The following is a 13646-nucleotide window of genomic DNA, read 5'->3' on the forward strand; positions in this document are numbered from 1 at the left end:
GGTTGACGTAGACGAATATGTCGAGTAGAGAACCAAACACGTTCACCTTTTGAGATGGCACGTACAGAAGCTCTATGACTATCAGCAAACTTTTTATATCTAGAGACAGCTGAACGTAGCTGAGAGCGAATACGTTGCCAATGAGTGGCGAGTTTAGTAATGAGTCGGTCTGCAGCAGGAACCCCAGTGGACTGAGCAGAAATAGGAAAGACACAAGGTTGATACCCTGCTGCGGCTTGAAATGGATAACATCGAAGAGAAGAGAGCTAATGAGTGTTTCTTGCCAGCTCAGCTAAGGGTAACAACTCGGACCAGTTGGTATGGAGAATGTTGGCAAAGGCTCTAAGATAGGCCTCAAGATCCTGATTTACTCTCTCAGTCCATTGGTCTGAGGATGGTAGCAAGAAGACAAGGAAACCGTGGTTCCAATCAATATGGTGGTAAGAAGCAGGAAGGTCCGCAATGAAATCCATTGTTATGTGTGTCCATGGCTGTTTGGGAATGGACAATGGTTGGAGCAAGTCGGGAGGCAAAGATTGGGGTTGTTTTGTTGGCAGCACAAATTCTGCAGGCTTTAACATAATCCTGAGCATCAGACTTCATAGTAGGCCACCATACGTGCTAGGAAAGACGCTCAAAAGTCCTTGTCAAACCAGGATGTCCTGAGAGTTTACTGTCATGAGCCCAGGACAGTACAGGAGTGCGTAGGTTCAGAGGTACAAAAAAGATATCGGAAGCCATGGGGGCTTCAGCAGGTTTACTAGACTGAGCATGTTACAGTCTTTGAAGAAGGGTGGTATTCAATTGAGCAACCACACAGGAGGGAGGTATTATGTGTTCAATAGGAGCTTCAGAGGAATCACTTGAGTGAGGAAACTGACGGGAAAGGGAATCTAGTCAAATTCCAAAAAGATTTCCAGCCTCCAAATAATGAATAAAAAACCTTTATTTATACAGGGTCCAAAATACAGCTACAACAACGTTTCAAACCAGCAACTGGTTCTTAGTCATGACTAAGAACCAATTGCTGGTTTGAAACATTGTTGTTGCTGGATTATGGACCCTGTATAAAGGGTTTTTATTGATTATTTGGAGGCTGGAAATCTTTTTGGAATTTGACTTTGATGTTGGGGTCTGGCTAACCCTTTTTTCCATGCCCCAAGACCTGGAGTGAGGTGCTGTCTTCCTCTGTGAATTGTTTAAGGGCATCCGCCTTCTTGTTTTTGGTCCCAGGAAGATAAAAGACCACAAAGTTAAAACGGGAAAAGAACAAGGCCCACCTGGCCTGTCGAGGATTGAGCCGATGAGCAGTCTCTAGGTAAGTCAGATTCTTGTGGTCGGTGACAATCTGAATGGGATTAGCAGTGCCTTCCAACCAATGACACCATTCAGTCAAGGCCATCTTAATGGCTAAGAGTTCACGACTACCCACATCGTAATTCCTCTCTGCAGGAGTAAAGCGTTTAGAGAAAAAAGCTACAGGGTGCGGCTTGGAGGTTAAAGGATCCCTTTGGGTTATAACTGCTCCAGCCCTTATCTCGGATGCATCAGCCTCCAAAGTAAACTGTAAGTCAGGAGCAGGATGGCGGAGTACAGGAGCAGAACAGAAAGCCTTTTTAAGACGAGTAAAGGCATATATGGCCTCAGTGGGCCAATATTTACAGTCTTTGTTCTGTTTTGTCAATTCAGTGAGTGGAGCGACTGTTAGTTAAAAGTTATTTATGAACTTGCGGTAATAATTGGAGAACCCCAAGAATCTCTGCAATTCCTTTAATGAAGTAGGTTGAGGCCACTCTAAAACTGCGCTGAGTTTAGCAGGATCCATGGCAAAACCTTCTTTCGAGATGACATAACCAAGGAACTGGATCTGAACTTGGTCAAACTCACATTTTTCTAGTTTGGCTACCAAAGAATTGCCTCAGACATTGCAGTACCTGTCTCACGTGCTTATGATGCTCCTCCATAGTGAAAGAAAAAATAAGGATGTCATCCAGGTAGACGATGACAGTGCGATTGAGGAGGTCACGGAAGACATTGTTGACAAATGCCTGGAAGACTGCAGGGTGTTACACAGCCCAAAGGACATTACAAGGTATTCGTAATGCCCAGATCTTGTGTTGAAGGCGGTCTTCCATTCGTGGCCTGGAAAGATACGAATCAGATTGTATGCCCCACGCAAGTCCATCTTGGTGAAGAAGCAAGCATCCTGGAGTGTCATACAGTTCGGTGATTAAAGGAATGGGATAGCGATTCTTGATAGTTATGTTGTTCAAGGTCCTGTAGTCGATTCAGGGTCTGAGCCCACCATCCTTCTTACTGACTAAAAAGAAGCCTGCCTCAGCAGGAGAAGAGGAAGGGCGAATTAAGCCTTTAGCTAGGTTCTCTTGAATGTACTCCTCCATGGATTTGGTTTCGGCTTTGTAGAGTGGATAAGTCCTCCCTTTAGGAAGTGGGGCTCCGGAAAAGAGGTCGTTCTTGCAGTCATAAAGACGGTGGGGTGGCAGCACGTCGGCTGCTTTTTTCTCAAACACATCTGCGAAGTCCACATATACTGAGAGAAGGTTTGGAGGAGTCTGAATACTGGCTATGGGGACGCGGAGCAGAGGAGTGACTTTAGCAAGACAGGAGTGGAAACAGGAGGTACCCCAGGAGGCCAGTTGTCCTTCAGCCAAGTCGAACTGTGGATTGTGTATCCAAAGCCAAAGAAGACCAAGGATGACAGGTTGTGCTGGGGAATGAATTACCTGGAACTGCAGCTGTTAAGTATGAAGGACTCCCACAGTCAGGGCCAGGGGTGCTGACTCAAAATGGATCAACCATGAACCAAGGGGGGTGCCATCCATAGTAGCAAACCAGCTTGAATCATAAAACGGTGATCCAGAAAGTTTCCAGTTGCCCCTGAATCAATGAAGGCTTGAGTGTGGAATTTATTCTGAAGGAAGGTAAGGGTTACAGGTACCAGAATCCGAGTGGAATGAGGGGATTTAGTAGTGATCATGCTTAGAGGTACCCCAGTGTTATCCCCTAAGCATTGGCTTTTCCCGGCCGAATGTCATAGTCCTTTAGTTGGTGGGTGTTAGATCCACAATAAAAGCATAGTCTCAACCTCCTTCTTTGTCTTTCAGATTCTGAAGGTTTGAAAGAGTAGAGATCCATGGGTTCCTCCACTGGAGTAACTGGAGCTGTTGAAGGGGTAGAGGATACTGCCGAAACCGGACGAATAGGACAGGAGGGAAGAAGCCTCCTAGTTCTGTCTCTTCCGGCTTGTTTCTACTGGAAGCGAGAGTCCAGACTGATACAAAGGATTATAAAGTCATCCAAAGAAGATGGAACAACACGAGAAGTGAGTTCATCTTTGATGCGTTCATGAAGACCCCTCCTAAAGGCTGCCTTGAGAGAACTACCATCCCAAGTGGTTTTAAGTGCCAAGGTGCGAAACTCGATGCGAATTGTGCCACAGTTCTATTGCAATGGCGGAGGTCCAGGAGAGAAAATTCTGCAGCAGAGGTACGGCCAGAAGTTCCAAACACAGAAGATAATGCAGAAATGAAATCATCAGCATCATGCAGGAGTGGAACGTTCTGTTCCAAAAGAGGAGAGACCCAGGCTAAAGCCTTGTCTTTCAGTAAGGAAATGATAAATGTTACCCTTGACTGGTGAGACTGAAAGGTGTGAGGATCATTGCGGAAGTGTAGCCTACATTGGTTGAGAAAACCCCTGCAATCAGTAGTACCTTCATATTTGTCAGACAATGGTATCTGGGGTATACTTCCAGAAGCAGAGGAAGAAGCCGCAGTACTAGGAGTAGAGACTGGCAGTATAACAACAGGAGCGGTATTCTTCGCTGTAACTAGTAAGGAGAGTTGAGCGGTAATAGCCTCTAGCTTGGAATCCATATTCTGCAACTGTGTGGTATGGGTTCCCAACATCTGTCCCTGAAGATAAACTACTCGTGCCACCTCATCTGGCTCCATGGCCCAAGTATAATGTGATGCTCGTGGGATACTCCTCTGTCAGACCGAACTCTGCCAGTAGTCTAGTTATCCGGCGTCGAGACAGACTGATAGGGAATATCCCAGAGCAGAGAAGGTTTGCAAGATGAGATAAGTGGCACTTACCACAGATAGGACAGTCCTTGGCGGCAACAGGCAGGAAACCAGAGAAAGGCAGTTCAAGGGTAAACCACTAGGATGGTCAGGCAGGCAGGGTTTGGCAATAGTAAGGCAAATCAGAGGTAAACCACTAGGATGTTCAGACAGGGTTTGGTAACAGTAAGGTAGTCCAGAGGTAAACCACAAGGATGGTCAGACAGGCAGGGTTTGGCAACAGTAAGGCAAATCAGAGGTAAACCACTAGGATGGTCAGGCAGGGTTTGGTAACAGTAAGGTAGTCCAGAGGTAAACCACTAGGATGTCAGGCAGGCAGGGTTTGGCAACAGAATATCAATCCAGCAGTTAAGGGTTAAACAGGCAGAGTGGTCAGACAAGCAAGGTTCAGCAGCAATGTATCAATCCAGCAGTTAAGGGGTAAACACGCAGAGTGGTCAGACAGGCAAGCGTCAGCAACAATAAAACAGCCCAGCATACAAATAAGCAAAACCCAGGAGAACAGTAAGTAACACCTATACTTGGGCAGTGACTGAAGTTACTTACATAGGTGCAGGATTCGCGCCACAGGAGATCCTAACCGGCTTCTGAAGGAAAAAGTGTGCAGTGATGACGTCATCGCCGCACGCAGAGAGGAGTCGACTCCCCCCTAGGCAACAAGCAGACAGGTCGCGCCGCGTCCCTAGCAGTGGCGTGACAGCCCATTCTTCCTAATGGGACATTCAACGCTAAATATATTTTATAAAGCATAGTATTGAGATGATTCCCCACCTCCTCGTAGTTATGAGAGCTGCAATGTTGCAATCTGTCTTTCACTACATTCCAGTGCTAACTTAGTTGCACATGTGCAGCAACTCTCCTTCAGATACCTGCAGTGTAACCTAGGTTTCAAAATGGCAGCAAAATTATCTATTGCATATAGTGTCTTTGAACCATGTGGGAAAACAGGGTAGCTGGACCTAATTATACTTATGTATGTTTGATAGTTTACTTTGTTTGTATTTACTTGTAAGTGTAAGACATTGCAATACATTTTCCAAAGAATGGAGTATAATTTTCCTTAATATATAATATAATATATTTTCTCATAGCTTAAAATGTACTTATATAGCTTACATAAGGTTCAAATAACTCACAAAGCTAATAAGTTATATAATGATCCATCACATTGATACCTGAAATTCCCCAATTAAAGATTAATCCAAGAGAAAATGACAGACATAAAACTTTTGAAAAAAACAAAAAAAATACCAGGATACTGCAAATATAAACGTTGTCATCTTGGAATGGTGTCATTTAAATGACTCACTTGACTCACAGTAAAAACAGTGGTGGAACAGATATTTCTTGACACTGCACTCACCAATTTCTGCTCTACGTCAAAGGCCATTGACCCAAAACAGCTCTGTGTAGTCATTCCCCATGGTCTCTAGTCCTGATTTTTTTTTTGTTCTTGGGCCTCTCTACTGGTCCCTCCCTGTTTTTAATGTACAGAATACCCAATGTGTTATATTATTATATGAGAGAGCAGCATTCAAACATGATGAAAATTTTTTGGCCTTGTCAACAAAAAGCTGTTTAATAGTAAACCGAAACTATTAAAGTAATATCGGTTAAGTGCTTGCTACTAATTGTCCACCGGATTATATTTAATGAACGTCTGTAGAACGCATGTATCAGCAGGTGGCCATTAGTGAGTTTTAGCAGTAACTACTGTATCAGCCATTAGTATAAAGTGCACAAACAATACTGCTATGTTGGTTTTTAACAGCGCGCACACTGTTCCGTTTGGCGTTTTTTGGGGTGGGGGGAGTGGAGAATCAACATGTTTAAATGCTGCTCTTGCATAAGGGTAATAGCACACATTTGAGTAAAATGTCCATTTCACACCTTGGCAGCAAAACAGTTAAAGTGGGCAATATTTCAACAACACTGAAATGTGACATTTCAGTTGCAATATTGTGTCCAGCTTAATTTTCCCTGTGCTATTTTAAAACATCTCTGTCTTGTAGCACAGCACATGGGCAATTAATCACTAACCTCATGAATTTTTCCATGACTTCTTCCACCCACATTTGCAGTCGTAAGAAACTGATCCCATAGTGCCACCAGAGCCGGAAAAGGTTGAGAAGGTACCAGTCTGTCTCCTCCAGGACCAGCTGTTCACCATTGAAAATGGCACTCTTGCCGGCTACCTCTCGTCTATGTCTAAGCCCTAAACAATATTAACAAAGAGGCACCTTTAGCACTATCAATGCAATCAGTAGTAAATAAGATCAATGAATTACTGTAATTACAGAAAACAATAATAATTTAAAATAAAAATGGTTAGTTATGGTTAGTTATTCACAATCTAAAGTAAAATGTTTAAAAAGCAACTGTGAAAAACATATGTCAAACATATGACAAAATAAGGGTATAACAAAAAAAAAAAAGAGAATAAATAAAATAATGAATGATATTAATGAATCCTGAAGTATATCAGTCTGATTCTGCCTATAGATTCCAGTCCAGAAATACCAGGCAATCCTCCTCTGAAATTGGAACATGGCAACCTCAGATGATTGTTTTGGCCTTCTGTAGACCTTGTCAGAGAGGTGCAGCCATATTACTCTAGGCACATTGGGAAGAGAGACCCCTTCTAGTTTCCCCATCACCCTTAGGGAGACTTTCCCTAGGGTCAAAATAAACAAATAGAAATAAAGAGTAGCGCTGAAACATAAACAAACAGCTTCTCAGTAACTTGTTCTTTCCTGAAGTATATCAATTTGATCCCACCTATAAAGGACATTCCAGCCCTGAAAAACCAGGCAATCCACCATTTTCAACATTTTGTGGGCCTTGTTAGTGAGGTGCAGGGCTGCCATCAGGGGGTGATAGTCATGACTCCAGTCAGGGGCCCCATGCCCGTCAAGTGCCCGACCGGGCCCCCCCCAACATACCCCCACTATTTGCAGCATCCAGCTGCACAGGACTGGCACTGGAAACTACAAAATCCACAATGCTGTGCAGCAAAAAAAAAAATTTCAAATGGGAGTGGGAGGAAGGATTTCCCGCCAGGACTACAAACAGTGAGTTAGGAGGAAGAGCGCTCCTAGCACAGCTGAAGCAGCTAAGGTTGCCACCACCAGGTTAGATCTACAGTGCCTGGTTATGTTTAATTGAGGTTGGGTTGGTAGTGGCGTCGGACACCTGCTTTGATCTGCTCTGCTGCCGGCTGAGCCTTCTCTTTGTAAGACACTAAACGTCCTGTGCAGGGATTCTCCTGGTGTTCTCTAATAAGTTGTATACCATAATAATGCGTGCTCTACGTCACTTCCGGTGACGTGAAATCAGCTGTTGGAGGTGTGTGGCGCTCACTGCGCATGCGCAAGAGGCCCAACCTCCTCCAAACAGCTGTTTAAGGCGACTTATTTTAGAACAACGGGTCAAGGAATTCTATGGCCTATATTCTTCAATGCGCATGCGCACATGGCCCTACTCCTCACTGATCATATACAAGGCACTAGTGGCACACTGGGGTGCTTATGGGGGTTACAAAGGGATGCTGATGGGGCTTACGTAAGTTACACAGGGGGTGCTTATAAGCCCCATCAGCATCCCCTGTAACCCCTATAAGCACCCCCTGTGTAACTTACGTAAGCCCCATCAGCATCCCCTTTTAACCCCCATATAATTTTGAAATTGAATGGAGGTGGGCAAATCAAACGGACTACGGACCAATCAGATAATACATAGGAAAAAAGCGTTACTGCATTATCTGATTGGTCCGTGAAGGCAATGCCTTGACAACCAATAGGGTTGTGTTTCCAGTGTGTCACTAGTGCTTTGTATATGATCAGTGAGTAGGGCGTTGTGCGCATGAGCGGCATTGTTTGCGCATTGAAGATAACGGCCCATAGAATTCCTCAACCCATTTTTTTAAAATAAGTCGCCTTAAACAGCTGTTTGGAGGAGGTTGGGCCTCTTGCGCATGCGCAGTGAGCGCTACACACCTCCAGCAGCTGATTCACGTCACCGAAAGTGACGTAGGTCACGCATTCTTATGCGGTATACAACTTATTTTAGAACACCGGCTCTAACATTGTCAGTTTATCTTCTTGCTAATCAGGTCAGCTATGCAGGCTGCTCAGTGTGTCCCACTCCTGCTATATATAAGACACGGAATGGAGGGTGTTTAATATGCTGAGAGAATGTGAGGGAAAATAATGGCTGACTACCCTTAACCCACTGACCCCAATGCCATAAAGGAGTATGAGTTGACAGATATAGTGCTGAGAAAATATAAGCACATACAAACACTTAAAAGTGTCTTAGTGACTTTAATCACTAGCTGTATTAAATGTTATACAACTGCTGGTTAAAGCCATTAAGACCCTTTATAAATCTGCACTCAAGTTCATTTTCTTTTCTTTTTATTAATATATATCAAACACAAGTAAAAATATATACTTAAAAAAAACAAACGCTTTATGCAGATTTATGAAATGTCTTTAGGGTTTAACCATCAGTTGCATAACAATTAATACTGCTACTGGTTAAAATCAGTGATACTCCATAAATCTGTACCAAAAATTATGAATATTTTACTTATTTATGATGAATTATGGGCATTATTGAGTTTTCTGTCAAGAATGTTAACAGTTTGGCCATCCTTTCATATCTTAAAAAGAAAAACATGTTGTTTTTAAGTTTTGTAATGCCATTGCCCACCAGTAACACCGCAAGAGAGAGAGAGAGCTCAGCTTATCCACCTGTCAGCATTTATTTAAAGAGACAGTGTACTGTAGAAATGTCTCCTCTTTAATGTGTTCCCAATGACCTATTTTACCTGCTGGAGTATATTACAAATAACTTTTTAAGATTTATTTTGTCATTTGAAATAGCTGCTTTTGCCCGTTTTATCTTCACCTATACTGAAGATTTCAATACTTAAGTATTCGCTATGTAAAAGCACAAATATTCATTTCCAGTTGTTCTTTCTAAGTATATAGACATAAATAACATAAGGAGGCTTTGTGTGTGTGTACAAAAAGTAAGGAGAATTGATATACCTGCAAGTGCTTTGGTTCCAAAGGTCAAAACCAAAGTCAGAGAAACCTTTATGACTAAGCACTAGGCCAGTGCTTTCCAAACTGTGTGTCGTGACACAGTGTGTCGGCAGCAGTGTGTAGGTGTGTCCCTGCTTCAGCACCATTTTTTTTTAATTTAACATTTTTGTAAAAAAAAAATTTGGTTTCTGACTTTCCACCTACCTGCTACGCATATCACGTGGTTGACACATGATTGATACCGAGTGGGTCACAGATCATCTTAACCGATTGGCACAGCTCAGCGGGAACTGAAACTATTCCCATTGGCGGCTTTGGTGGGAAAATTGGCTCCTGACTGCATATGTAGTCTCCTCAATCAGCTTGTGACTGCATGTGTAGTCAATGAGTGGGACAGCAGTGTGTTTGCAGCGCGGGCAGTAGTCAGTCAAACATGCAGAGCTCTGAGGGTGGCAGCTTAAACGCTGAGCAGAAGTCAAAGTGTTTTTTTTTTTTGCAGTTAGCTCCCAGTAGTGCTTTGCTGCTCCTGCTCTTGATATATGAATAGGAAGTGGAAGCTTAAAAATGCTTGATGATGAAATGTGAGTGTTTTTATCTAATATTCCACCAAATGTTCAGAAACTGTGTTCATACCATCAACCTCATACATCCCATTAAAATAGTAAGTAGCTATTTGTGTTATTAAACTTTTTTTTTAATTCTTGCACATACATAAATACTGTTACTTGTAAATACATTTTATTATTATATCATTTATGTTTGTGTCCGTATCTCTTAAAACAAGTTAGTTTAACCTCCTGTTTGCTAGTACAACTGAATTACTGTGTCGCAAAATGATGTTGGTCTAAAAAGTGTGTCGCCAACATGAAATGTTTGGGAAGCTCTGCACTAGGCGTTCAATTTCTATACCTTCAAATTTAATGATTTGAGATCCTGATGGAAAAAACGGTCCTTGAGACAGAAGGTCTGGCCTTAATGGAAGTGGCCAAGGTTGGCAACTGGACATCAGAACAAGATCCGCATACCAAAACCTGTGAGGCCATGCTGGAGCTAGCAGCAACACAAACGATTGTTCCATGATGATTTTGGAGATCACTCTTGGAAGAAGAACTAGAGGCGGGAAAATATAAGCAGGTTGGTAACACCAAGGAACTGTTAACGCTTCCAGCGCTTCCGCCTGAGGATCCCTGGACCTGGACAGGTACCTGGGTAGTTTCTTGTTTAGATGGGAAGTCATAAGATCTATTTCTGGAAGACCCCACACCTGAACAATCTGACAAAACACATCTGGATGGAGCGATCACTCCCCCAGATGTAAAGTCTGACGGCTGAGATAATCCGCTTCCCAATTGTCTATACCTGGGATATGAACCGCAGAAATTAGACAGGAGCTGGATTCCGCCCAAGCAAGTATCCGAGATACTTCTTTCATAGCTTGGGGACTGTGAGTCCCACCCTGATGATTAACATATGCCACAGATGTGATATTGTCTGTCTGAAAACAAACGGTTCTCTCTTCAACAGATGCCAAACCTGAAGAGCCCTGAAAATAGCACAGAGTTCCAAAATATTGATTGGTTATCTCTCCTCTTGAGATTTCCAAACCCCTTGTGCTGTCAGAGATCCACAGACAGCTCCCCAACCTGAAATACTTGCATCTGTTGTAATCACAGTCCAGGTTGTATGAACAAAAGATGCCCCTTGTACTATACAATGGTGATCTAACCACCAAGTCAGAAAAAGTCGAACATTGGGATTTAAGGATATTAATTGTGATATCCTTGTATAATCCCTGCACCATTGGTTCAGCATACAAAGCTGGAGAGGTCTCATGTGAAAACGAGCAAAGGGGGTCGCATCCGATGCTGCAGTCATGAGACCTAAAACTTCCATGCACATAGCTACTGAAGGGAATGATTGAGACTGAAGGTTCCGACAAGCTGAAACCAATTTTAATCGTCTCTTGTCTGTTAAAAACAGAGTCATGGACAATGAATCTATCTGGAAACCTAAAAAGGTGACCCTTGTCTTAGGAATCAAAGAACTTTTTGGTAAATTGATCTTCCAACCATATCTTTGAAGTAACAACACTAGTTGATTTGTGTGAGATTCTGCAGAATGTAAAGACTGAGCTAGTACCAAGATATCGTCCAAATAAGGAAACACCGCAATACCCCGTTCTCTGATTACAGAGAGTAGGGCACCAAGAACCTTTGAAAAGATTCTTGGAGCTGTCGTTAGGCCAAATGGAAGAGCGACAAATTGGTAATGCTTGTCTAGAAAAGAGAATGTCAGAAACTGATAGTGATCTGGATGAATTGGAATATGAAGATATGCATCCTGTAAGTCTATTGTGGACATATAATGCCCTTGCTGAACAAAAGGCAGAATAGCCCTCATAGTCACCGTTTTGAAAGTTGGCACTCTTACATAACGATTTAAAATTTTCAGATCCAGAACTGGCCTGAATGAATTTTCTTTCTTTGGGACAATGAATAGATTTAAATAAAACCCCAGACAATGTTCCTGAACTAAACTGGTATGATTACCCCTGAAAGCTCCAGGTCTGAAACACACTTCAGAAAAGCTTGAGCCTTTACTGGATTTGCTGGGATGCGTGAGAGAAAAAAATCTTCTCACAGGAGGTCTTACTCTGAATCCTATTCGGTACCCTTGAGAGACAATACTCTGAATCCATTAATTTTGGACAGAATCTGCCCAAATGTCTTTGAAAAATCTTAATCTGCCCCCTACCAGCTAAGCTAGAATGAGGGCTGCACCTTCATGCAGACTTGGGGGCTGGCTTTGGTTTCTTAAATGGTTTGGATTTACTCCAACTTGAAGAAGGTTTCCAAATGGAACCAGATTCTTTGGGGGTAGGATTAGGTTTCTGTTCCTTATTTTGTCGAAAGAAAAGAAAACAGAAGCTTTAGATTTACCATTAGGTCTTTTGTCCTGAGGCAAAAAAACTCCTTTCCCCCCAGTGACAGTTGAAATAATCGAATCCAACTGAAAACCAAATAAATTATTACCTTGGAAATAAAGAGATGGTATAAAAGTCTAGATTACTATGTCAGCATTCCAATATTTAAGCCACAAAGCTTTTCTAGCAAAAATAGCTAAAGACAGATTTAACATAAATTTTGACGATATCAAAAATGGCATCACAGATAAAATGATTAGCCTGTTGAAGCAAGCAAACAATGCTAGACAAATCATTTTGTCCTGAGGCAAAAAAACTCCCTTCCCCCAGTGACAGTTGAAATAATCGAATCCAACTGAAAACCAAATAAATTATTACCTTGGAAATAAAGAGAGAGATAGTAATCTAGAATTTTATACCATGTCAGCATTCCAATATTTAAGCCACAAAGCTTTTCTAGCAAAAATAGCTAAAGACATAGATTTAACATCAATTTTGATGATATCAAAAATGGCATCACAGATAAAATGATGTTGAAGCAAGCAAACAATGCTAGACAAATCAGGATCCATTTCCAGTTGCGCTAAACTTTCCAACCAAAAAGTTGATTCAGCTGCAACATCAGCCATAGAAATGGCAGGCCTGAGAAGATGACCAGAATATAAATAGGCTTTCCTTAGATAGGATTCAAGTTTCCTATCTAAAGGGTCTTTAAAAGAAATACTATCCATAGGAATAGTAGTACGTTTAGCAAGAGTAGAAATAGCCCCATCAACTCTGGGGATCTTTTCCCAAAACTCCAATCTAACTGCTGGCAAAGGATATGATTTTTTAAACCTTGAAGAAGGAATAAAAGTACCACCAGGCCTATTCCATTAATTAGAAATCATATCAGAAATAGCATCAGGAACTGGAAAAACCTCTAGAGTAACCACAGGAGGTTTATAATAGAGAATTTAAACGTTTACTAGTTTTAATATCAAGAGGACTAGTTTCCTCAATATCCAATGTAATTAACACCTCTTTTAACAAGAAACTAATATACTCCATTTTAAATAAATAATTAGATTTGTCAGTGTCAATATCTGAGGAAGGATCTTCTGAATCAGATAGATCCTCATCAGAGGAGGATAATTCATTATGCTGTCGGTCATTTGAAATTTAATCAACTTTATGAAAAGTTTTAAAAAGACCTTTTACGTTTATTAGAAGGCAGGATGGCAGACAAAGTCTTCTGAATCGCATCAGCAATAAAATATTTTATATTCACAGGTATATCTTGTACATTAGATGTTGAAGGAACAGGCATTGTACTATTACTGATGGACACATTCTCTGCATGTAATGCTTATCATGACAACTATTACACACAGCTGGAGATATAATCTCCACAAATTTACAACAAATGCATTTAGCTTTGGTAGAACTGTTATCAGGCAGCAGGGTTCCAACAGTGGTTTCTGAGACAGGATCAGATTGAGACATCTTGCAAATGTAAGAGAAAAAACAACATATAAAGCAAAATTATCAAATTTCCTTATATGGCAGTTTCAGGAATGGGAAAAA

The 13646-nt window shown here is 41.7% G+C and overlaps 1 protein-coding gene across 1 annotated transcript in view; it reads right to left on the minus strand.

Moving 5' to 3' along the window:
* The window catches only part of PCYOX1L (prenylcysteine oxidase 1 like), a 138199-nt gene that overhangs the window by 93502 nt on the left and 31051 nt on the right, over window positions 1-13646 (minus strand). The window contains exon 3 of the mRNA XM_053717104.1: window positions 6147-6321. Within this exon, the coding sequence (XP_053573079.1) occupies window positions 6147-6321 (175 nt within the window). The remainder of the gene's footprint in view (window positions 1-6146; window positions 6322-13646) is intronic.

Source organism: Bombina bombina, chromosome 6, assembly GCF_027579735.1.
Source record: "Bombina bombina isolate aBomBom1 chromosome 6, aBomBom1.pri, whole genome shotgun sequence".
In the NCBI taxonomy this organism is placed as follows: Eukaryota; Metazoa; Chordata; class Amphibia; order Anura; family Bombinatoridae; genus Bombina; species Bombina bombina.